General features: G+C 37.8%; 2 protein-coding genes across 12 annotated transcripts in view; one reads left to right on the top strand and one right to left on the bottom strand.

The window, feature by feature from the left end:
• The window catches only part of UGP2 (UDP-glucose pyrophosphorylase 2), a 58,681-nt gene extending 43,580 nt beyond the window's left edge, over positions 1 to 15,101 (top strand). For all 6 annotated transcript variants that reach the window (XM_047852298.1, XM_047852295.1, XM_047852293.1 and 3 more), the window contains 7 exons: positions 3,411 to 3,596; positions 4,771 to 4,904; positions 6,745 to 7,042; positions 8,426 to 8,623; positions 9,203 to 9,445; positions 13,029 to 13,133; positions 14,647 to 15,101. In XM_047852298.1, coding sequence (XP_047708254.1) covers positions 3,411 to 3,596; positions 4,771 to 4,904; positions 6,745 to 7,042; positions 8,426 to 8,623; positions 9,203 to 9,445; positions 13,029 to 13,133; positions 14,647 to 14,754 — 1,272 coding nt within the window. In that variant the 3' untranslated portion in view covers positions 14,755 to 15,101. The remainder of the gene's footprint in view (positions 1 to 3,410; positions 3,597 to 4,770; positions 4,905 to 6,744; positions 7,043 to 8,425; positions 8,624 to 9,202; positions 9,446 to 13,028; positions 13,134 to 14,646) is intronic.
• Positions 15,102 to 15,688: 587 nt separating this feature from the next.
• VPS54 (VPS54 subunit of GARP complex) overlaps positions 15,689 to 26,826 on the bottom strand; it is an 88,599-nt gene continuing 77,461 nt past the window's right edge. For 5 of the 6 annotated variants that reach the window (XM_047852284.1, XM_047852282.1, XM_047852283.1 and 2 more), the window contains 3 exons: positions 23,789 to 23,896; positions 20,905 to 20,999; positions 15,689 to 17,096 (listed from right to left, as the gene is read on the bottom strand). In XM_047852284.1, the coding sequence (XP_047708240.1) occupies positions 16,991 to 17,096; positions 20,905 to 20,999; positions 23,789 to 23,896 (309 nt within the window). In that variant the 3' untranslated portion in view covers positions 15,689 to 16,990. The remainder of the gene's footprint in view (positions 17,097 to 20,904; positions 21,000 to 23,788; positions 23,897 to 26,826) is intronic. The other variant, XM_047852286.1, reaches the window with a different exon arrangement.

Raw genomic sequence — 26,826 nt, forward strand, 5'->3', positions numbered from 1 at the left:
CTTTCTGTCTATAGGAGTCTGACTACTCTAGGTGCCCCATATAAGTTGAATCATACAGGTATTTGTTTTTTATGACTGGCTTATTTCACTTTAACCTAATACTTCGTTCATATTGTACTATGTATCAGAATTTCTTTCCCTTGTTAAAGCCGAATGCTATTCCATTGCGTGTATGTGCCATATTTTGTTTTACCCATTCATCTGTTGATGGACATTTGAGTTGCTTCCACTTTTTGGCTATCGTGAATAATGAAGGAAAGTGTGCAAACATCTCTTTGAGAACTTGCTTTCAATTCTTTGGGGTGTATACCCAGAAGTGGATTTGGTAGATCATATGGTATTCTATTTAAAGTTTTTTTAGGAGCCACAATACTTTTTTTCTTATCAGCTGGACACCTTTTTACATTCTCACCAGCAGAGTACAGGGCTCTAAAAACAGTTGTTTTTTTAAATATTGATCATGTATCTTCAATGTTGCTATGCTCACATTATTCTAATAACTTACTTGTAGGGTCTTTGGATTTTCTCTATATAGAATCATATCATCTGTGAATAGTGACAGCCATTCTTTTAATGGATTCTTTTAATGGATATATAAAATGAGTACCATATGGCAGTGAAAACTGAATATACTATAGCTTTAGGCATTAATGTGAATTATTCTTAAGTATAACAATGAATTAAACCAGCAAGTCGAAAGTTTAGAGATGAAATTAGGTAAAATATTATCATTATGGATACATACATAGGTGGTAAAAATAAAGTAAAAGTCAAGATGGTGGTTACCACTAGGGGTGGAAGAGGAATATGATCAGGGACAAACTCAAGGAGACTTGTAAGTTGTGGTAATAATCTTATTTATTCAGGTTCTTTGACTTTCAACTGTATATATTTTATGAACTTGTATGTATGCTGTTTCATAATGAAAATTTTTTAGGTGAAATTGGAAAATGTAGGCCTGTCTACCATATGTAGAAAAAAAATTGCTTTTATGTATTTTTTAAAAATATATTAAAGGAAGCATTAAATAGGTAAAAATATTTCTGAACTGATAATTTTACTTAAAATGAATGCATGAACTAGGGAGTTTTAGTTAAATTGATTTTCACACCCTTTTGAGACCTCCGTAAATAAGTCTTTTTTGGGAAGTCAAAAGTAACTGCTGAATGGAAATTCTTGGCTTTTAAAAGATAATTGGAAACTAATTGGCTTGGGTTCCATTTTGTAACTCTTTGAGTAAATGTAATGTGCCCAAGAAATTCTTCTAACCTAATAATAGACTGTTTGAAGGCATTATCTATCACAGTGGCATTCCTTTCACTGACTGGTTGATTTCAACAGCTGGGCTTTTGAAAGGATTACAAACTGCCATGTTTTATTAGGGTAACAAGTTCCAGCTTTGTCATCTCCTCTTATTTTTCTAGTAGTATAGCACTTAAATTGGGGTTTTTCTCCCAAACAATATTACCAGTTTCTCTGACATGCTGAAGAAACAATGTTCATGGCAGTGGAGTCAAAACATCCTTCAAGGAATGTCAGTTATTTGGGCCCTGGGTGTGTGTGTGTGTGTGTGTGTGTGTGTGTGTGTGTGTGTGTGTGTTGGGTATCCAAGTTGTTTTCATCCATGTGTTGTCCTCAACTGGACCAGGTACTGCCAGGGAAGCAACCAGTATAGTCCGTGTTCTTTCCTGCTTCCCTACCTTTCTTTTCCTTGGTGGTTAGCATCCTAGTATTGGGGTAGCATCCACTGAAGGCCATGGTGCCCACAAGCCTGTCTTCTCCTTTGGTCTTTTTCTGTCACCAGCCCTTTTAAATATGAATGACTGCAGAAGACTACTTAGTGGCACTAGTGATAACTGGGGTGGTAACCAGCAGAGAGTCTTGGAGAAGAGTGTTTCTTGTTTCTCACTATTTACACCAAGCAAAAGTGCATTTGTCTGCAGTTGGCAGTTAGCAGAGTGTCTTGCAAGGTAGAGGAAATAAGAGTCCCAGACTAGTTTGTGTGGAAAGAGCTGCTAACAGTAGAAATTGTGTGGTCAGGAATCGACATAGGACACATATGTATGTTTGACCAAGTGTAAAGGGATTTTTGCCCCCACAACCTAATCACTGGAGTGTGAACCCATGAACTCCTTTCCCAATTATAGACTTCATCCACCACCCACCCACACACGCTCTACAGGTAGCAAAACAAAAATAGCTCAACTCATAGTAAGTGAGCACTTTATGGTTTTATTTCTTCAGCCCCCTCAAGTGTTAACTGTCCCACACCATGATGATGTATGTAACTGAAGAGTACATTTGATGATGTATTCCAATAAAGAAGAATAACAAAGTCCTGCAACTGGTTAGAGAATATTCTATGACCTTTGTAAAAACTTTATTCTTACTATAACATATTTAGACTTGGCTGTGCCTCTGCCTTGAAGAAAAGAATTTGGTCTCCCACTGTGGTTGTTCTTGTTCTAGGAGGGAGAAGTTGAAGAGTAATGCTCTGTGCTCCCAGAAACAGACAAGGAGATTCTCTCCAGCCCCAGCTCTTGCCTTTCCCACCCCATCAGAGTATTTATTGGAGCAGAGAGAACACACTGAATTTTCCAATACAAGCTCTATAAAATGATGCCTGACAGTTAAATTCTAACTTAGAAGTATGACAAAAACCCTACACCACCTTTCTCTGAAGGGCAGACTTAACTGTTGACTGGAGGAGAATTGCAAGGAACATTTTGGTTTTTGTTTTTGCCTCCTTTGGGAGAAGGGATAATGTGTGATCACATATGTACTTCTCCAGAATTGAAGTAGATCCATTCTGTACCAGAAATGTTTGAAGATTTGGTGAGTTTTGTGTATCCCATTTACTATATTGAAGCAAATTAGTAATTCTGAGTTTTTGAAGGCAGTTCAAGAGACTTACATGTTCTCACCAGCCAGGCAAATATCTGTAGACTGTAACTTTTCCCCCTTCTTGTACTCCGTCACAATGTAAATGAGCCACTGAACTACTACTTCGTGCAAGAGAAGTTGCAAGTACTTGATTTTTGTACCAGAAGGACTTGTGACATTAAAGGAAATGCAGTCGAAACTTTCTGTGAAGAAAGTAAACTCTTTAAGGAAACATGGAAATAACCCTGAGATTGACTGGATTTAACCTCTCATAAAACAATTTGAATTTCAGGAGTGCCTAGGTGGCTCAGTTAAGCATCCGACTTTGGCTATGGTCATAATCTCACGGTTTGTGAGTTTGAGCCCCATGTCAGGCTCTGTGCTGACCGCTGAGAGCATGGAGCTGCTTTGGATTCTGTGTCTCCCTCTCTCTCTGCCCCACCCCTGCTCATGCTGTGTCTCTCTCTAGCTCAAAAATGAATAAACATTAAAAAAAACCTATTTGAATTCTATTTTTTCAATTTCAGATTCAGCCCTATGAAAAGATAAAGGCCAGAGGCTTACCTGATAATATATCTTCTGTACTAAATAAGCTGGTGGTGGTGAAACTCAATGGTGGTTTGGGAACCAGCATGGGCTGCAAAGGTCCGAAAAGTCTGATTGGTGTGAGGAATGAGAATACCTTTTTGGATCTGACCGTTCAGCAAATTGAAGTGAGTAACATTCAGCCTTTCTCATGAACTACTAAAGTCAGTTTTAGGTTATTATAAATGTTATCTTATGAAATAACAGATGTGGATAGCAAGGAATTTGCTATCTTTAGTTTTTTTATTAGTACATAAAAAGGTTTGGTGATCCTAAGGGCAAATCCTTAGGGTGATGTAAAAGCTTTTGATCTTAAATAGCCCTTGTGGTTGTTGCAATTCTGGATCTTTTTGGAGTCTCCTTTGATCTCCCCCACTCCTCTGCCAAATTTCTTTCTAGTGGCAGCCTTCCTCCCAGCTGGGATGATCTGGCTTTATTAACCCCTTTTGGGAGGCCAGGAAGAATTTTCAGACCTGGATGGGTGCCGAGGATGCTAAGAACTGTGTCTCTTATGATAAAGTTGTTAATCACAGACCTTAAATTCTTCAGAGGCAGTGGCCTGTGTTTTGCAAAAAAGAATCTCTCATCTCTAGTGTCTAATACGATGCTGGCAACTACAAGACTAGCAGTAGCAGCAGCTCACGTTTATCTAGCATGTACTGTAAACTAAGTATCACTCTGAGCTCTTTTCATGAATTGACTCAACAGCTAAGTACTCTTTATTCTCATCCCCATTTTACAGATGAGGAAGCCAAGGCACAGAGAAGTTGATTTACTTGCCCGAGATGGTAGTCTGACTTCTGAGAACCTGTTTTCTTCTCATTCTGTGTTGCCCCTTAACTTTTCCTAGAGATTGAAAAGATTTCAGTTGGGGAGTGATTCACAGTTCTTAACGTGAATCCTGAGAGTTAGGGAGCTGTGTCTTTGTAAGATTTGTACTTTCATCCCCACTGTGCTCTGGACAGAGTAAATAAATGCGTAGTCAGCATTTGCCTATCCAGTAAGGCCACAGGGCACTGGCTGGGCACACAACTCCGGAATTGGACTCTGCCTCTCTGGGCCTCAGTTTAGCCATCCATATAACACAGACAAGAGTTTCTGTTTCATAGGATTGTGATTTAATGAGCAAGTACGTGGTGAACTATTTAGCAAAATGTCTGGCTTATGCTAAATATTTATATTTGGCTGCATATAGGTAACGTTTTGGATACTTTGTGATTAAACATTAATTAATTAATGTTTCACTTAATTAATTAAGTGAAAGTAAAGTAAATCCGAGTAATCTGTTATTTTCCTCCCTAGCATTTGAACAAAACCTACAATACAGATGTTCCTCTTGTTCTAATGAACTCTTTTAACACGGATGAAGATACAAAAAAAATACTACAGAAGTACAATCATTGTCGTGTGAAAATCTACACTTTTAATCAAAGCAGGTACAATAAGTTAAAAAAAATAAGTCTGAGGGATGTTATTCCTGGGAAACAGACTTTTTTCTTGTTGAAACAGCAACATCAAGATGTGCAGTGCCACAAACTCGTGTTTGCAAATGCTTAGTGCCTTTAGAGGCTGAACACTTGTTCATAGATAGGTGATACAGTCACTCTGCGATTCTATAACCTTAATTCTTAAGAGAGAACCTGCTTGTTCCATGTTCAGAATATTTGAGGCTGGCTTAGGTCTTGGCTTTCTGAGAGCATATTTCATGCGTCTATGAAAATCTTTTATAGTCTACCGTGTTGATAACTTTCTTTCATATGAGAAGACATTTATTCAACATCCTGAATAGGCTTGGGGGGGAATTTAATAACTTCTGGAAAAAATCTTTGGGGAAGGGAAGCACAGTCACACCTTGTTAGAGTGCCTTCCACTTTGTTGTGCTTTGCAGATACTGTAGTTTTTCACAAGTTGAAGGTTTGTGGTGACCTTGCATTGAACAAGTAAGTCTGTTGGTATTGGTGCCACTTTTCCAGCTGCATTTAGCTCACTTTGTGTCTGTGTCACACATTTTGGTATTCTCACAATATTTCAGATTTTTTCTTATATTTGTTGTGACCTATGATCAGTCATTATGACTTGCTGAAAGCCCACAGCATTGTTATCATTTTTTAGCAATGAAGTGTCTTTTTAATTATGGTATGTACGTTGTTTTTTTGTTTTTTTAAGACATAATGCTACTACTGCACACTTACTATAGTATAGTGTAAACATAACTTTTATATGCACTGGAAAGCCAAAAAAATTTTGACTCGCTTTATCGCAGCATTTGTTTTATTGCTGTGGTCTGGAACAGAAACTGCAGTATCTCCAAGGTGTGCCCATAGAAAGGAATTCAGATGATGAATTTTGATAAAGCCCAGGCAACTGGGAAAAGAAGTCTTCCATTTAAGGATGGATATGGGGCTATGTGAACTTGTACAGAATGGGTATTTCTAAAATTGTATCATCAGTTGTTTTTGTTTTTAATCTACTTTTTCATGGACATTTTCTATGTTGCAGGTGCTCTTCCTCTGTTTTCTGGTTGGTCCTTGGTCTGTTATAGTGCTAGCTCCTCTGTCCCCCCTTCCCCCACTGCCAGCCCCGGTACATGTTCTCACTAGTGGTAGGAAGCACATGTCCTTGAGCACTAATCTGCTGTTGACTTTTCTGGGAAAGAAACAGCACCGCCCCTGAATAGATGTCTTTGTAAGAATGGACAGATTCTCCCAGATAGATCTCCCAGATAGGCCAAGTAAGTTTGAGAAATTGACTTCATGTAAATTCATTAAATTAGAGTACTCTAATCTATGACTCTTTAAGAGTTACAAAATATATTAGTATCTTAAGAATATGCAGTGTCCTCCCATTTGTATGATGTTGGAAATTTTTTTGCAGCAAATATTATGATGAAGTTAATTGATTATTGAACACAGATAAGAGATTTTTTAAAAGATTTTCTTAAATGGATTTACCTCATTACTTTTAATAGACTGAAAAGTTTTATTTAACTTTGTGGGTGTTTTGAAAGTTTTATTTTTGAGAGAGAACATGCACACGTGTGCACACATGGGGTAGGGGGAGGAGCAGAGAGAGAGGAAGAGAGAACTCCGGACCCTGATGCATGGCTCGAACCCACAAACCTTGAGATAATGACCTGAGTTGAAACCAAGTTGGATGCTTAACTAACTGAGCCATTTAGGTGCCCCAGTTTTATTTAACTTTAAATGCACTGTTTTACTTGAAGGTCTGGAATACTCTCCGAATTGATATTGAAAAAGACTTTTTTTTTTTTTAAAGGTACCCGAGGATTAATAAGGAATCTTTACTGCCTGTAGCAAAGGATGTCTCGTACTCAGGGGAAAATACAGAAGCTTGGTACCCTCCAGGTCACGGTGATATTTACGCCAGTTTCTACAACTCTGGTTTGCTTGACACCCTTATAGGAGAAGGCAAAGAGTATATTTTTGTGTCCAACATAGATAATCTGGGTGCCACTGTGGATCTTTATATTCTTAATCATCTAATGAACCCACCCAATGGGAAACCCTGTGAATTTGTCATGGAAGTCACAAATAAAACACGTGCAGATGTAAAGGTAAATACTGAGAGGAAGCAGTTTGGGGATTCATATCTCACATTTCACAGGTTATGTAGCTCAAGCTATTTTTTTTTTTTTTCAACGTTTTTTATTTATTTTTGGGACAGAGAGAGACAGAGCATGAATGGGGGAGGGGCAGAGAGAGAGGGAGACACAGAATCGGAAACAGGCTCCAGGCTCTGAGCCATCAGCCCAGAGCCTGACGCGGGGCTCGAACTCACGCACCGCGAGATCGTGACCTGGCTGAAGTCGGACGCTTAACCGACTGCGCCACCCAGGCGCCCCTGCTCAAGCTATTTTTATTTGCAGAATTTTTTGTGTGAAGCAAAACACATGTATCCACTTGATAACATCACTGTAAGATAGAGTGAGATAGTATACTATAGAGCACTCTAAGTTTCACCTGACATAACTGTGTGGATATAAATCAAGAGTTAACAGTATTGTTGAGTAATCTATAGGGATGATTCTAACTGAAAACAATTTCACATATATTTGTAGGATAAATCTGAATCCTAAGTGAAAACAGTTTCAATGTTTGTTCATACCTTTAATATTCTTCTAGTTTGGTGCTTAAGTGTATTTATTTCATTGTTCCTTTAGTGAAAATTTACTATTTCTGTTTTTACTTATGCACTTCAATATATTTTTTTATCACTGTAATGTCTCTGTAATTGGAAAAAAATGCAGTTGTTTGGCACAAATTTTTTTTATAATTTTGCATGTTTAGTGGTGATGACACTTGGCATTTGATGAAATGGTACATAAGGTTTTACTACTTAGCCACAGGGAGTAAGAGAAGTAGACAGTGTGTAAATACTAAAATGGTCAGTTCCTGGGCTGGGTTCTATGCTTCTTGCAAATGCCCCCTGATAGGTGAGTGAACGTTCCCCTCTCCCTACACTGCTGTCACGTCATGACTTTAAGAACATCTCTAAGTGGAGGCCACTCTGGGGGTCACTTCTCATCCAGTTGTGCCTCTGTCTTCCCTCTTCTCCGCTGATCCTGCAGCCAGTCAGAGCAGGGTCTGAGGTGGTAGGACTAGTTGTTTAGTGATGGACTGTGGTTTGGGAATAAGAGGAATGGCCGTTCCAGTAGCAGGCCTTCAAAAAGTGAGGAAGGCTCGATACACTCCCACGGCTTTTATTATGGATGAGAGGGTGGGTGCACAGTATAAAATGACACACAACCTGAATATTTTTTTTGGTTCACTACTATAATATGTATGTTGCTGCGTATTACAGATAGAATCAGTGCGAAAGCGTTTGATTTCTGGGGGACTTTATCATCAATGTCCTTTCACAGACTAGAAAATAGTGTGGTATGGCTGTGACTGGGAGAGATGTGGAGGCACTCACACACTCCTGTCTGCCTTTCTAGGGTGGGACCCTCACTCAGTATGAAGGCAAACTGAGACTGGTGGAAATCGCTCAAGTGCCAAAAGCACATGTTGATGAGTTCAAGTCTGTATCAAAATTCAAAATATTTAACACAAACAACCTATGGATCTCTCTTGCGGCAGTTAAAAGACTGCAAGAGCAAAATGCTATTGATATGGAAATCATTGTGAATCCAAAGGTAAGCCACAGGTGCAGCCCTGGTCTCCCTGGTTCCTAAGATCATAATAGGTGGGCTGCACGCAGACCTGCTGCCCCCACTCTGTCTGGTCCACCTATTCATTGGTTCCTCCTTTTTGCCTAGTCAGTCTCTCCAGTTTCTGGCCCTGTCCTTCCGAATCTACACCCATCCATGTCTTTAGTGTGCCAAGCCCTGGTACCCTCACTTCACCTGGGGCTGTGGTAGCAGCAAGAGCACAGGGCCCAAAAATAGAGCAACCAACCTCGGTCTTACTTGTTGCTCTGACACTTAAAGGTCTTTTGGCCACAGACAGGCACCTTGCATGAGTTTTCTGTGAACATTTGGTTCCTTATTGTAAAATGGAAATATTAATAAAGAGAGGAGTTATGACGCCAAAAAAAGACCACGTATGTATAAGCACCTGGCATATGGTATGTGTTTGCTAAATATCAGTTCTCAAAATTCTTGTTTCCTTCAATGGGTCTCTGAAACCACTCCCCAAATATTAACTAGCCTCCACGAAACAAAGTTGCTAAAACCTGTTTCTCCTCTCCCCCTGACCCCTTTTTTTTCTTACAGACTTTGGATGGAGGCCTGAATGTCATTCAGTTAGAAACTGCAGTAGGGGCTGCCATTAAAAGTTTTGAGAACTCTCTAGGTATTAATGTTCCTAGGAGCCGTTTTCTACCTGTCAAAACCACATCAGATCTCTTGCTTGTGATGTCAAACCTCTATAGCCTTAATGCAGGATCTTTGACAATGAGTGAAAAGAGGGAATTTCCTACAGTACCCTTGGTTAAATTAGGCAGTTCTTTTACAAAGGTACGTAATGATAGATACGATATACATGTGCATTTGTATTTCTTAAATGTGTAAGTATAAAAATGATACACATATGAATTGGGGTCTAATTAGTCTCAGCTGCTAACCTATTATAGTCCTGTCTTTGATGTCTTTTAAAAGGAATCAGCTGTTGAAGATAAACATGTAATTCACTTTTGAAATCTGATTTTTGCTATAGAGTAGAAAAGAATGTTTACATTTTGGGACATTTTACTTTATGTCTCTTGTAAAACCATTTACTGTTTTCATCAGTGGGAGAATGTTAATAATGTTTAACAAATATTGAGCCCCTACTATGTGCTGGGCAGTGATCTAAGTGCTGGATATTTAGCAGCAAATAAAATGGACTAAAATCCTTGCCTTTGTGAATATTCTGGTGAGGTAAGAATGATAATAAGCAAATAAATGTATATATGTCAAGTGATGGGAAATAGTATGAAGGAGAATAAAGCAGGAGTAGGAAATGTGTGGGTGGGGTGGTGTTGGTATAATTTTATACTGGGTGGCCAGAGAGACGGTCTCACTGAGAAATGAAGTATATCATGCAAGTATCTGGGGTGAAAAGCATTCCGGGCAAGGGCAATAGCAAGTATAGTAAAACCCCACCCTAACATGATAAATGGAATTCAAAAAATATCATCATGGAGGTTCCCGGGTGGCTCAGTCACTTAAGTGTCTGACTCTTGGTTTCAGCTTGGGTCGTGATCTCATGGTTCGTTGGATTGAGCCCCATATAGGGCTCTGCGCTGACAGTGAGGGGCCTGCTTGGGCTTCTCTACCTCTCCCTCTTTCCCCTGCTCTTGCTCTCTTTCTGTTTCTCTCTCATAAATTAATATTTAAAAAAATTTCATCACATAAAATATTGTGAGGTTAATGAAGGTGACAGGGTGAGCCTTTGTGGCTGGCCTGGAGTCCTGTTATGCCCTCCAGGCCTGTTCTAGTCCTGGTTGTGGTTTAAGTGCCACCTGGTGTGGAGGTATGTACTGCCTCATATATTGATGGCAGATGATTCTGGGTCTTGTGGCTGTGCTGCATTTCCCAGGATAGCATCAGTCCCTGTTTCGGGTGCCTCTCATCAGCCTGGCTGAGCTGGGAAAATCCTGGTGGTACAAATACTCACCATTTTCCCACATTCTGAAAGGGTATTGCCAGCCATTTTTCTACCCAGCCTCACCCTGCCTTCACTTTCCCCTCACTCTTTCTAGCCTCTTCCATACCCTGCAGGAGATAAGAACTTGAGCTGCTCTAATTTGAGAATATGGGCTGAGTGGTTAATGGCTACTCAGAGAATGAATGTGTTTTAGGGACAGAACAGTCTGCCTGGGGCAGAGCAAGTGAGAGATGGGGGGAGGAGTTGGTCAAAGAGGGAATAAGCCCAATATGTAGAACCTTGTCATTGAATACTGGGAATGTAGGTGGCTTTTTTTTTTTTTTTTTCTTCTGGTGGATGAAAACCATCAGAGTTGTGAGCTGAGGGGTGAAGTGACTGATCCGGTGAGCAAGAGTGGAATCAGGGAAACCAGGGAACAGGCTATTGCAGGAATCCTGGCAAGAGGAAATGGTGGCTTTGACCAGGGTGATGGCAGTGGAAATAGTTGACGTTCTGAGATATTTTGAAAGTTGTAGCTACAGGATTTGCTGTTGGACTAGATGGGGAGTGTAAGAGAAAAGATTAGGAAAGACGCCGAGGTTTTTAGCTTGTGCAATTGGAAGCATGGAATTGCCAGCCACTTACAGAAATGGGGGAAGTAGGTTTAGGGGAACAGATGTAGGGAAAGCAGGATGGGGAGTTGAGTTTTGGAGATACTGAATTTATTAGACCTTCAAATTTATTAGATTCTTTTTAGATCAGAGGAGAGATCTAGAAGATATAGGTACATGTCCTTCATGTACAGCTGGTATTTAAAGCCATGAGATAGGGATCACCTAGGAGGAGGTGTCCCAAGAACTGAGCCCTAAGGTAGTCAAGGCTTAGAGGATGGGGATGAGGTGAAGGAAGCAGTAAAGGTGACTGACGAGTTACAGGTGAGGAATTGCATGGAAAACCATGAATGTGTATGTCCTGAAAGCCAAATTAAGAAAATGTTGAAAGAAAGAAAGAAAGAAAGAAGAGAGAAAAAGAGAAAAAGAAGAAAGAAAGATCACCTGTGTCAGGTGTTGCTGCTGATTCAAGTAAGATGAATGGTTCCAGTAAGATCAAGGAGAATTCACCACCAGATTTATCAATGTAGAGGTTCTGGAGCCTGACTGGAATGGATTTAATAGAAGAGAAATTAGATGAATTTGGACAACTAATTCAAGAAATTGGTTTTACAGAAAAGCAACAATAAAAAGCAGCCATAGATAGAAAGGGATATATGATTTGAGATATTTTGTTTGCTTTTTAAAGGTGGGAGAATTTATGGCACATTTATACATTGATCAGAATTGATGCAGTCAGAGGGAGAAAACATTGAAGGAGAAATAATCACTGGATAATACCCTTGAATTAGGCCATAAGAAGGACTGGCCTTAAGTTGGAGTAAAGAGTCCCACCCCAGTAACAGGAGGGACAGAGTAATGGGCTAGGGAGCAACTGAGTAGGTAGTAGAAGCCAGTGAAACTTTTCAGGTTGCTTCTAATTTTCTTAGCAAAACAGGAAATGAGGCCATATAAGACAGACAATTTCTAGTGCCTATAAATCTAAGGAAACAAGAGGCGGTAAAGATAATGATCATTTATAATAATTTGTGCTGCTGTTCATGAAATACTCCATTTCTTCTGAATCCTACCCATCCCATAAAGCCCAGCTCCAGTCTAGGTTGCTTCAAACAGTGATGATCTCTCTTTCTCTTTCCAGCTAAACTCCAGATTATTTGAATTACTCACTGGGCTCTTATCATGTTGGTTATGTTTTGATTCATTCATTCATTTTTGAGAGAGTGAGAGAGAACAAATGGGGGAGGAACAGAGAGATAGGGAGATACAGAATCCGAAGCAGGCTCTTAGCTGTCGCATAGAGCCCAATGCGGGGCTCAAACCCACAAGCCATGAGATCATGACCTGAGCCAAAGTCAGATGCTTAACTGACTGAGCCATCTAGGCACCCTGGTTACCTTTTTATGTACGTATGTGTGTATGTATTTAATGTTTGTTTATGGGGGGGGGGGGGGACAGAGAGAGAGAGAGAGATTAGGAATCTCAGAGCCTGTCAGTGCAGAACCCAACATGGGGCTTGAACTCAAGAACCGTGAGATCATGACCCGAGTCAAAGTCAAGAGTCACTTGCTGCTCAACCAACTGAGCCACCCAGTCACCCCTGTCTTTTAATTTATTGTCTGATCTGCTCAGTGGTGTTATAAATTTCTTGATTGTAAGGATGTTGTTCATATCTCCTGGTCTCTCCTGCACAGGATCTAGCATATAGAAAGTGCTTAATAAATTGGTTCTTCCCATAGAGGGTCTGAGCTTGGCCATAAATAATGTTTTCACAGTTCAGTTAAACTAACTTGTAAATTGAATACCTGCTTTTTCTGTTAACCCATTTTTGAAACAATTTCTTCTTCCTTCTCTTTTCTTTCAGGTTCAGGATTATCTAAGGAGATTTGAAAGTATACCAGATATGCTTGAATTGGATCACCTCACAGTTTCAGGAGATGTGACATTTGGCAAGAATGTTTCACTAAAGGTGTGTTAAGATGAAATTTTTCGTTCTGCTAGCTTTACAAAACAAGTTTAATTTTCTAGTCCTAAATTTACCTTTATTTTAAGGAATACTTCTTAGTCTATACCAGATGTTTGTTTATAAGACATAAATACATTTAAAAAATGAAATAGCTTACCACAATATTTAGTATTAATACTATCTTCCGTAGAAATACAACATAGTTAAAATACAATCATAATTGTTGTATATATGAACTTTATGGAATATAGCATTCAAATGGAAAGCAAATACCATGAAGTAATTTAACTGGTACTATTTTACTGAAAATCGGAGTCTTTAAAATAGAATCACTGTTAAATTAGCATTAGCTCACCAAATCTGAATCTTAATGAAAGTAGAAAAAATGGCAACTTCAGTTATACTGAACATAATCTATTCCTGGTAAGGTAATCTGTTGTCATCAGTCTAAAGATACTGATCTTACTGATAGTAAAGATACTACACCATAGTACTTGGGTACTTTGAGTATTCTTCTAGCTTAAGAAATAGGAAGGACTATGGGTATAAATATTAAAGCACAGAACCAAAGATAAACACAGCTTTTTCCTAATTATTTTTTTAAAAATCCTATGCCTACATTACATGTGGCATTCTTAGTAAAACTACTTAAATGAAGATCTTGAAAAAAACATAAGGATATATGTGTATGTATATATATGTGTGTGTGTGTCTAGATGTATATACAGTTGACCCCTGAACAACATGGGGGATTTGGGGTGCTGAGCCCCATGCAGCTGAAAATCCCCATCTAACTTTTGATTCCCCCAGACTAATAGTCTATTACTGAGTGGAAGTCTTACTGATAATAGTTGATTAACACATATTTTAGTAAGTGTTTTTATTATGTACTGTATTCTTATAACAAAGCAAGCTAGAGAAAAGAAAAGGAAATCCTAAGGAAAAGACATTTATAGTACTGTATCGAAAAAATGCATGTAAATGAACTTGCACAAAAAAAAAAGTTGTTCCAGGGTCAACTATACAGACATATGTGTGTATATATACATATACATATATGTACATGGAACTTTATTGCTGAGACTGCCTCATCTAAACAGCCTCCCCTAAGACATGAAAAATAAATTAGTAAACTGGTTTTAACAACAAAACAAATCCAAACCTATATGTAAATATAAACCAAGCACCTCCGTATCTTTATGAAGGTAGGTAATGCTGGTGACATTGCAAGTGGTTCTTCGAAAGGGCCAGTTATGCTGTGGCACTGGGTCCACTTCTCACTCCTGGTACCACCTCTGATACAGAGGCAGGGCATCTGGAACTACTGCCAGGATTGTTAGAGGGACACATTATACAATTTTCCTTAACATATTTTTTCATGGTTAATATTGCTTAGAAATACAACTGTTCTATTGTAAATGGAATTCTGCATAAATTCGGTGATTGTAAGGAAATCAGTTGCATTTCGGCTGGTTTCAAGTACACTCTCTTCTGTTTGATTTTCCCTGTCACATAGGGAACAGTTATCATCATTGCAAATCATGGTGACCGAATTGACATCCCACCTGGAGCAGTATTAGAGAACAAGATTGTATCTGGGAACCTTCGGATCTTGGACCACTGAAATGAAAAAAAAAATACTGTGTACACTTCATACTAATTATGGGCTAAACAGTTTCTTAACGATGAAATGTTCTCTAGGATTCTAAAATTGGCAGGTACTTTACTATGCTACTGTACCCTGCAGTGTTAATTTTTAAAGTAGAGTTTGCAATATGCTTTTAGTCCAAGAAAAGCACAGTTGGAAGCAATACTTTTCTTTAATGAGGATCCTGAAAGTTCATCTTAAAGTGCAATATTGTTTAATCTTAAAACTGGGGCAGCTCTGCTGGAACATCTTTGAACAGAGGCCTCAATGATGGTCACTTTGAATTGCTTGTGATTTAAAAAATAAAGCTGTGAGGCAATCCATGTGTACATGTATACTTTCAATGCTAACTTTATGAAATGAAGAAAAACAGTTGACTCTTGCGAAAGTTGCTATTTCGTTTGGAAGATTTAGTCTTGAAATATTTAAGTATTCACTGGCCAGCTACCTGACACATCTAGTTTTTGCATTTCTAAGAATCTTAACCACATCATTCTTTCCATAGGAATTAAACCTGAAGGTATTCCATACCTTTCATCTAGTTCTAAAGCTGGGATGCCTGCCATGCTTTCCACAGACTCTCCACTTATGAACACAAAGTAATGTTTCTTTTCCCAGGTGAAGGGATGGGGTGGGTAGAGGTAGGGTTTTTCACTTACATACTTGTTCTCCAGTATGGTGGGGTGGAGGTAGAACTTTATAACAAGTTCCCTTTCCTTGAAGCTTTCTTGTGGTCACTGAAAATATTCATGAATAACCTTCCAAATCAGCTCTGCTGGTAGTTGAATTTGTGGCTTTTCTCTAAGGATTAATTACATTTTCTAATTTTTCCATTCTTGTTTTTAAGTAGGCTGCTTGTAATTTAAAATTTACTTGTACAGTATTAAAAAAAAAAAGTTGCCTTATAAAGTCTGGTAATTTTTTACAGCTTTATTTTAGACAGTTTAAGAACCAATGACATACCTTAGTAATGATAAAGAAAACAGGCTTTCCTTTTAGGAAATGGAAGAGCACAAAATAAGACTATTATTTCATTGTACATAATCACAACAAGATTAGGCACTCTGACGGGGTTAGGCAAGACTCCCGGTGTGAGGTGAGGCACAGGCACTTTCATTTGTGGAGTGCTGCTGATTCTAATTTTGAAGGTAGGTATTATAAAATCTTTAAATAAGTTACTCAACACCTTATTTCTGGCCGCAGAACAGCAGCCTATATTTTAAAAGTTCCATTTCTCCCTGGTCTTTGTTCATATACATGTCGAAAGTAACTTAAAAACAAAAACCCAAGGGGGCCATACTTCATCTATTATCTAAATGTTAAAATGAGAACTCATAAATACGCAGAATATATGAAAATGTATTCTAACCATTTGCTAGAAATAAAAAGGCAAAAAAACCCACAAACCAACCCTTCATAGATACTTGTATAAAAATACAGCTATTAAACTGCAGCCTTTCACATACCCCTTCTGAAAAGTATTTAAATTAGTAGTTGCATAAATAAATGCCAATATCTTTTTCTTTAATTATTACTGTGATCAGACTTTCAAGTATTTAGACTATTCTGGAAGGCTTTACTCAGATGACATACAGTGGTGGTAGAAAGATTAAATACGTGACACACGAGGCCTGAAACTTGACATTGGTCACTAAAACAAAAATTGAGTTTCTAAATCCAAGCAATCAAAAGATGTTTATTTTTCATAGAAAGATCTGTGTAAAAAAATAATTTTTCAAACAGCTTTACTTTCATAGAGAAAACTTTCTACAGAGGTTGACTAAGATTTTAATATTTTAAATTGTACCATCATTAAATAAGGTGGGACACCATATGAATTTCATTGCACTGGAAGAAATGCAAAGCATTTTTTAATATAAAGTATACAGAGCATTCTAGTCAACTACAGCTGTGTTACAGCTATGTGTTCTTTTGGATTTGGTCCAAAGAAACCTGAGTCTGTTTCCAGAGAGAATGAAAAATGTTATAGACACCTGATCAGTTACTCCTCACTGAAGGAAGCATAAAAATGGCATTCCTTGTAGATCCCACTGAATCCCAGTTTCCCAACACTGATACTTTCCTTTCCCCCTTCCCCTATCCCGTTCACTCTGGGTTCCAGGTTCAGTTCTTGAATCACAGGCATCCATATTTTCTTCACAAACATACACATCCCATGGTCAGATGAGCTACCCAGTTTTCCAGTATGTCATCACCTCTTCTGTTCCCAGATCTCGGACATATTTAGGTCCAAATCTTTAAGGCCTTTTAAGGCTTGAAGATTTCCAGTGTAAAAAGCTACATCTGCTGTGACCAACCTAAACATTGGAGAGAAAACTATTTTTAATCTCACACTCTCTACGATAAAGTAGCAATGCTCACAGAGTCAGTCTTATTCCTAGCTGCTAGACTATTAAAATTCAGATTTCCTAGGGACCAAATGTCAATATATTTCTCTTAGCAAGATTCCTGCCATCATATAGTTAGAGTGCTCTATTTCAACAATAAATATCTTGGAAAGGAATAAACCAGTGCAGGTTGAAATTGGTTTCATAATTCTTCCCAATAAAAAATTTATCTTTAAAAAGCATGAAACAAAATGTAATCAGTTGTCACTAGACTATACAGTTGACCCTTGAACAACACAGCTTTGAACTGTGTGGATCTAATTAGATTTTTTTTGACATAGTAGAGCACTAAATGTACTTTCTCTTATGATTTTCAAAACATTTTCTCCAGCTTACTTTATTATAAGAATATAGTATATAACATACAAAGTATGTGTCAATCAGCTGTTGATATTAACAGTAAAGCTTCCGGTCAACAGTGGGTACTGGTACTTCAGTTTCTGGGGAATCAAAAGCTACATGTGGGTTTTCTACTTGTGAGTAGTTTGGTGCCCCTAACTCCTGCAATGTTCAAGGATCAACTGTACATATATATGACTAATGAAATCAGGTGAAAGACAAGGTTTCCTGAGTAACACCCAAAGAAGCTAATGAAGGCTGGGATTCATGCATATATATTACTACATATAAAACTAGATACTGATATATAGCAACACGAGATGAGAAAAGAAAGTGTTAACACTTTTGAGCATTGAGCTGTCACATTAATGTCTACACTTGAGAGAACATTCCAGGAACTAACACTCAGATACATATCAAAGCTCCATGCATGTAAAACAGGGACTGGTCTGAGTAGATGTATATTTTGACAAATATGGCCCATGGAAGAATAGGAGACCTTAATTTAGTAGTTTGTAAAAGAGAAGAAGAAATCCAGCTTTAGTATTTTAATGAACACATAAGTTCTGGATCGCTGGACTACACGGGGACAGAGGTGTTAGAAGCACCCTTAATGTTTGTACTACAGTCTAATTTATAAATGCTTTTGGACTTAACGTGCTTAATGTTTGACCTTTCATCACATGGCAGAATTTAACAAGGACCATATTTTTCATTTAAAACTCATCTAATTAAGATGCTTTAAAAAGATTTGAAATTATACTTGTGATAATATGGTAAGTGCACTGAAACTAACAGCAACAGCTCAAAACAGAAAACCTTTCTAAGGCAAGGTCCCCCACATTCAAAACTAAACCTAAAATTAACATAAATCTCCATTTAAAAGTATTTCCATAATCCTATCAAAGTTGAAAATTATTGTTTAACATAAAAGGGAATATTGGCAAACACATAACCAACAAAAGATTAGCTTGAGAGCATATGCAAAAATCTAAAATCGACAAGAAAAAGATAATGCCCAAGAGAAAAATGGACAAAGAAAATGAACAGGAAAAGTGAAATGAGAACACTTCAATGACTAATGAATATATGAAAAGATGACAAACTTCAGGAAATGCAAATCAAAACAAGATACCACCTGCAATTATTAAAAAAATCTAATAACAAATGTTGACAACATGGTGCAGCTACTTTGAAGAATATTCTGGCAAAACCTAGCCGAGTGAAAATGTACATATGCTGGTATTAACTTGTGGATATACTCTAAAGAAATGATTACACCACTAGACATGCATATAGATCTTCACTGTGGCATAGTTGTAATGGAAAAAAGTAATAACTTAGAAATCTCTCTTGGGGAAATGGCTGCATTAAATATAGTTGATTCAAGTGGGAGAAATGTCAAAAAATGGACAACTCCTATCAAATAGATAAACCAGTAACAATGCTGAGTGGAATAAAGTAAGCCATGTACAATATACCATGTAAGTTTATAAAACAGTGCTACATATTTTTTTAAGATCTAGAGATAAGGAGAAGGACTTAAAAATGTAGGCCAAATTTATTAGAAATATTGACTAAGGTTGGGGAAAGAGAATGGGACTGGAGATGGGAGCCAGGGATACTTCAATTTCATTTGAAATGCCATTTTTTTAAAACATGAACATTTTTCCAAGCGAAATGATAAATGTTAATGATTAAGTAGCAGCAATACAAATATTTTCTTTACATCTGTATTTTTTAAATGTCTTAAATAAAAAAAATTCCATTTAAAAAACAGGGCTGGGGAGAAGGAAGGTAGCAAGTAACTGCTTAATGGGTACAGGGTTTCTTCTTTTTTTTTTTAAGCTTTGATCTTATTTTATTATCTGACTGGACAACTAGACAACAGGAACTAGAACACACTTGTGAATGCACTAACTGCTACTGAATTGTTAACTGCAAAATGGTTAATTTTATGTGAATTTCATCTTGAAAAAAAAAAGTACATTTTTAAAGCCATTCCAGGAACAAAAATTACTTATAAGCAGGTAGTTTATTATGTCTTTTGCTAGAGTCTAGAGGTCAATTTTCAGGGAATTCTATCTTTCAAGGAATCACTCACAAGACATGAATTGACTTACACAGAATTAGTGTCTTTAAAAGTGTATGACAGTGAAGATCTCTAGGTTGGTAAGACCCCCAAATAGCTATATTAACAGAGAAAATAATAGGTAATGAGTTAGCTTCAATGCTTCAGAACTACTGGTCAGAAAAACCCATGAACGAACCAACCCAGACTTAGCTATGGGAATAAAAATAGAAGGCTATGGGTCGAGTAGGCTTAAAAGTACTAGTTTTTTAAAAATAGTCTCTGAGACATATTTGGTATTCATTAAACTGTCCTTGAACTTTTCTGTGGCTCTGAAACTTTTGAAAATAACAATTCTTAAAAAAAAAAGAAGAACCAGGTAATAATTAAGGGAGAGAATCAGATTGTTGCATAAAACTAACTCAGCGTGGCCAACACATTCAGTATTATGAAGCTCCCAAATATTTTTTGCAAAATCAATTCAGTGTACTTGTTTTGTTGGACAGGGCCAATTTCTGACTCCAAAATGCATTTTTTCATTTGTTCCTATAAGTTTGAAATTGAAGCCCAAAACAATGTTTTATTCCTAAAATCCACAGAACAGGTAACACACTGAGAAAATCATATTAGGATGTAGCTTCATGATCAGTGCTTTTGTATTTTATATAATTTTTCCCCATATTTTTATGTTCTTCACAAAAATTTTGTGATGGTACTTTTTACCATCATCCCTATTTTCAAATCCAAGAAAATAAAAGTGCAAAAATAAAAGTGATTTACCTAACATCACACAACTAGTAAGTGGCAGAACTTAACCCAAGTTTTCTGATGCTAAATTGTTTTGAATAACTAAAATATTTCACTGATAGTACATATAATTTGTTCAAAAGCTTACAATAAAAATGTACATACACACACATTTTTTTGTAACCTTATGAAAGTTACAGAAGATTTTATCCTTCTCATTTTATAAATAAGGCAGAAGTTAAGTGGACCTTCTCATGGTCACACAGCTACAAAGTAGGACTTTGAGTCCTGTCTGGATACAGGGAGACTACTGCATAAGGATGTGCTACTGACCCACACTACCTCAAAACAGACATATAAGTAATTGACCACTTATAAAATACTTTAATGTAGATAGACAGACAAGTTGATATAGATGTCCTCTCCACAGAGGAAAAAATTGCTGATTTTACCATGGTGCAGATCTGGCAAGATTATAATGGAAAAGGACAGCATAATGAATAAAAACCAATCAGGCAATCCAATACTGGAGCATGTAGTAAAAATATGTTGAAAACATACCCATTTTGAGGTCCTCCATCATTTATCACATTTAAATGAGATAACTGTTTTTTCAAGTGGAGTTTATAACTTGCATTAATTCTTAAAAATAACATCTGGAAAAGAAGTAATATGGTTTCTTAAAGCTCTTTTGAAATAGAAGACATAAGCATCTGAGTCATCAGTATCAAATCAATATTATTTGGAAAAAATATATTTATTTATTTATTTTGAGAGAGAGCACGAGCAGACGAGGGGCAGAGAGGGGGAGAGAGAATCCCAAGCAGGCTCGGTACTATCAGTGCGGAGCCCGACATGGGGCTCGAACTCCTGAAACTCGAGATCACGACCTCAGTCGAAATCAAGAGCTGGACACTTAACCAACTGAGCCACCCAGGAGAAAATATTTTTTAAAAATCTTTGCTTTGGCATATACTTTTAAGATGCTACTCTGAAGGTATGTAGTTGCTATTTTAGTACAGTCTTCTCTATAGTTGGATAAAACCTCTTTTTCTTCTTATCAGCAGTACTTCTTTTAGTGATATGATTTATCACTGCCTTTCTGCTCCTTTGAAGTCGTCTGGGATATATAACTGGGATCAACCAAGCCAGGTATAAAGAAATGGAGAATTCTGCAGTATATTAAATAGGAACTTCAAGACAAAACAACAAAGTCACAATGGTAGAGGCAAAGATACTTTCATCCTTCTAAATTGATAAAATTACTTCAAAGTATTTTACTGCTCCTGCATGCAGAGTTTTGATTCAATGGCCCAATACTTCTGTGGGAAATACCTGACCTGAAATTATATACAGTTAATCTTTGGAAATGATTTTGTGGGGGCACCTGGGTGGCTCAGTCGGTTGAGCATCCGACTTCGGCTCAGGTCATGATCTTGCGGTCCATGAGTTCGAGCCCCGTGTCGGGCTGTGCTGACCGCTCAGAGCCTGGAGCCTGTTTCAGATTCTGTGTCTCCCTCTCTCTCTGACCCTCCCCCCGTTCATGCTCTGTCTCTCTCTGTCTCAAAAATAAATAAATGTTAAAAAAAAAAAATTAAAAAAAAAAGATTTTGTGGAGTAACATGTTTTCTATGGGAGGAAATATATATAAAGGCACCTATGGAATTTTGTGGAATTACTGGTATTCATGTGACAATACTGACATAAAAATCTAATTCTTGCCCAGCTTTTTTTTTTTTTTTTAAATTTTTTTTTTTTTCAACGTTTATTTATTTTTGGGACAGAGAGAGACAGAGCATGAACAGGGGAGGGGCAGAGAGAGAGGGAGACACAGAATCGGAAACAGGCTCCAGGCTCTGAGCCATCAGCCCAGAGCCTGACGTGGGGCTCGAACTCACGGACCGCGAGATCATGACCTGGCTGAAGTCGGACGCTTAACCGACTGCGCCACCCAGGCGCCCCTCTTGCCCAGCTTTGATAAGAGTTCCCTTTAAATTATGATGCAGATTAAAAAATATATATATGAAATACCTGTATGCCCAGCTCCTTGACCTGGCCATAATTAGAACTCAGATTGACAAATCCAAAAAATGAGAATGTCAGAGGTGAGATCTTATACTTGGAATGAGAAGGATGGCTTGGCTAGGAAGAAATAAGGAAAAAAAAGAGAGACCCAAGTGGGTGCTCCGTATCTTATGGCTCCTCCTCAATCCTCAGTGGGCCTCAAAGGAGTTGGATGATATTTAATCATGACTTTGGAATGATTAATGAAAACCTAGGGAAGCATGCAGAAAAACAGGTACTGTCAGATGGAAGTCTGAGGTGGTATGGGAAAGGAAACCACCAGGAGAAAGAATAGGCAAAAGATCCTAATTTGCTCCCAGATACCATTTCTATATACTCAACCAATTAGAGGCAAACTCAAATAAGAAACTTGTTTGAAGAGCAAAAATTCCAGTGAAAGTTAAGCTCATTAGTCATACAACTAAGCTTGTATTCCAACACTGTATCATTCTACAACTGGGCTCAAATGAGATAGCCTCGTATAGAGGGAACAAGCTAAGGTGGGTAAAGAAGACTGGAGGGGCGCCTGGGTGGCTCAGTCAGTTAAGCATCTGACTTCAGCTCAGGTCATGATCTCATGGTTTGTGGGTTCAAGCCCCGTATCAGGCTCACTGCTATCAGTGCAAAGCCTGCTTGGGATCCTCTGTCCTCCTCTTTCTCTGTCTCTCCCCACCTCACTCACACTCTCTCTCAAAAATAAATATACATTAAAAAAAAAAGATTGGGGGAAAATACTGGAATCTTTAAAGTATCAGGAGAGGGAAACAAAGCAAGTAGAGGGGATGGGGTAGAAGTGTAGGTGAACAATGGAGAAAACTCTGATAACACTTTTGTAGGGGAAGACAGTAGGGACAAGGAGTGGATATTTCATAGGTGAGAGGTGCCAAATTTTACTATTTTTCTGGTTTATGCATACTAAGATCATTTATGTTGATCTAACAAAAATAAGGTATACTGAGTTATTTCATGTGTCCTCTCATTATTAATTCTATCACTAATTCCTTCACTATCCCATTTGGATTATAATAACAGCAACATACTTTACTACTGATAAATGCCAACTCTGATTTTCAAACTGATACTATGATGAATGACGTAAGTAGAATCTGGGATCTCTATACTCAATGGACAAACAAAATATCTGCTTTTTATAATTGCTGACCATATAGCAGAGCAATTATTGCTCTGGCCTGTTAGAGCTAGAGGCACTTTGAAATCAGACATTTATATCCACATTTCACAGGTTAATATAACAGCTGAAAAAATAATCATATCGGAAAAATGAACTAGGCTTAACTGTACCAAAAATATATAAAAAACACTCCAATTCTGTATGCATATGTTATGTATAAAAAAAGTAGTTTTAGGAATTACTACTCACTTGTGTTTGTTCTTCTGGAAGAAGATCAAATATAGCTTCATGCATTTTTGCCATTTGCTTACAAATATTCCTGAAACAGGCAGAAGGAACGGGAGCTTTCACCTCATACTGGCAGAGAAAAACAATGAGAATTATGTTCATGTCCTCTGGATTGTTAATTGTCTCCAGTGTTTCCTAAAACATATGTTTTTGGCCCATGTTACATGTCTAACTCTGGTATAGTTGAAACTTACACTTCAACCGTGATCTGTGCTACTCATGCATATCTCAAGAACTTTTCATTAACTATCCTAATCTAATCTAAGAAAGCCATAATAATTTAGTGGCTAAGAACACAGGCTGCTTCCCTTCTTAAGACAGACTGCTTGGGTTCAAATCCTAGCTCTTTAGATGGTTAGCTAATGCTGGGCAAGTTACTTCATTTCTATCTCGAAGGGCTTTCTGTGAGGACTTAAAAAGGTGACTCATGAGAACACAAAACAGTGCTTAATACAAAGTGCTCAAAAAATGTTAGCTACCTATCTGGCTCAATATACAATGACGTGAATCTTTAAAGTAGGCCTTCTAGGGGCTCCTGGGTGGCTCAGTCGGTTAAGCGTCCGACTTCAGCTCAGGTCATGATCTCGCAGTCCGTGAGTTCGAGCCCCGCGTCGGGCTCTGGGCTGATGGCCTGCTTCGGATTCTGTGTCTCCCTCTCTCTCTGCCCCTCCCCCGTTCATGCTCTGTCTCTCTCTGTCTCAAAAATAAATAAACGTTAAAAATAAATAAATAAATAAATAAAAATAATAAAGTGGGCCTTCCAAATTAAGAGATTATTTTTCAAAGATGATTTTAAGAATGTGTCAACATGATCATATCCGAAACCAATAGGACTCTGGTATCAACATTTTCTTTTTCTTTTATAGGTAAGCCAATAAAGTAATCATATTTACTTTAAAGATGGTAAAGGAAGACTTTTTCAGCGATGACCTATACTGAAAATTTAAACTTAGGTAAATTCATTTTAACTATTCTTACATTTGGAACAATATACTGGTATCATTCAAACAGCCATCTTTGGCCCATATCTTATAATTCACAGCTTAAATTATATACTATTTTTATTTATAAGACAAATCTGGGCTAAATAATGTACTAATCTTACATAGTTATTAAAATGATAAGTTCCAATATATTGCTCTTAAAAGAACCATGCAGAAGTCACCACATGACTGGACCAAGATCAGCAAAGTTGTGACCAACCTAATGGTTTACCTTTCTTCAGCCTGGAAATATAAAAATCCCCTTATCTTCTATTTTTTTTATTAATAATAACGATATAATTCACACACAATAAAATTCACCCTTTTCAAGTGTACAATTAACTGGTTTTTAGTAAACTCATAGTTATAAAACCATTACCACTAACTTCCGAACATTCTCCTCACCCCAAAAGAAACCCATAACCTTTCACAGTCACTCCCATTCCTCCCTCCCTGAGGTTGCTCCTGACAAGCACTAATCTCTATAAATGTACTCCTATAACACATGGCTTTTTGTGACTAGCTTTTTTCACTTAGCACAATGCTTTCAAGATTCATCCATGTTGTTGACATGCATCAATACTTCATCTTTTAAATGGCTGCATGACATTCTATTGAATGAATATACCACAGTTTATCCAATCATCTATTGATGGACATTTGGTTTCTTTCTACTTTTTGGCTATCAGTAATGATGCTATGAACATTCATGTACTGGTTTTTGTGTGGACAAATGTTTTCAATTCTTTTAGGTGTATACCTAGAAGTGGAATTACTGGGTCATATGGTAACTTTATATTTAATCTTCTTAGAAAATGCCAAATTTTTTTTAAAACCCTACCCAGCAGTGTATGAGGGTTTCAATATCTCCATATCCTCACCAACACTTGTTACTGTCCTTTTATTTAGGCATCCTAGTAGTTATGAAGTAGTTACCTCGTTATGGTAACATCCCCTTATTTTAACTACCACCCTGTACTGAATAGTATCTGCCCAAATTCATGTTTACTCTGAACTTTATAAGGTCATACTGGATTAGAGTGGGCACTAAATCCACTGACTGATGTCCTTATAAAAGAAAGGAGAGGCACTTGGGCGACTCAATTGGTTAAGAGTCCTACTTCGGCTCAGGTCATGATCTCACAGTTTGTGAGTTCAAGCCCCACGTAGAGCTCTGTGCTGACTGCTCAGAGCCTGGAGCCTGCTTCAGATTGTCTCTCTCTCTGCCCCTGTCTCCCTCTCTCTCTGCCCCTCACCTGTTCATGGTCTGTCTCTCTCTCTCTCTCTCTCAAAATAAATAAACATTAAAAAAATTTTAATAAAAAAAATTAAGGAAATTTAGAAAGACACACAGAAGGAAAATGGCCACATGAAGACAGAGGTAGAGATTGAAATGGTGCATCTATAAGCCAAAGAATGCCAACAGAGAATGACAGCAGACACCAGAAACTAGAAAGAGGCAGGGAAAGACTCTTTGCTAGAACCTTCAGAGGAAGCATGGCCGACAACACTTTGATATAGGACTTCTAGCTTTTAGAATTATGAAAGAATAAATTTCTGTGGTTTTAAGCCACTTGGTCTGTGGTAATTTGTTTTGGCAGCTCTGGGAACCTAGTACACCCCCAAAACCTTCCTTCACACCTAAAGATGAACCTTGCTTTCCCTAAAGATACCATTCTTTTTTTTTTAATTTTTTAAAAAATGTTTATTTATTTTTGAGACAGAGACAGAGCATGAACAGGGAAGGGTGAGAGAGAGAGAGAGAGAGAGACAGACAGACAGACAGACAGAATCTAAAACAGGCTCCAGGCTCTGAGCTGTCAGCACAGAGCCCAATGCGAGCCTCGAACCCACGAAACACGAGGTCGAAGCAGGGCTCAAACTCATGGACCGCGAGATCATGACCTGAACTGAAGTCGGACGCTTAACCAACTGAGCAACCAGGCGCCCCCCTAAAGATACTATTCTTTCCACCTAACCTTCACCATCATATTTCTTCAGTCACTGAAACTTGAT

This window comes from Prionailurus viverrinus, chromosome A3 (genome assembly GCF_022837055.1).
Source record: "Prionailurus viverrinus isolate Anna chromosome A3, UM_Priviv_1.0, whole genome shotgun sequence".
In the NCBI taxonomy this organism is placed as follows: domain Eukaryota; kingdom Metazoa; phylum Chordata; class Mammalia; order Carnivora; family Felidae; genus Prionailurus; species Prionailurus viverrinus.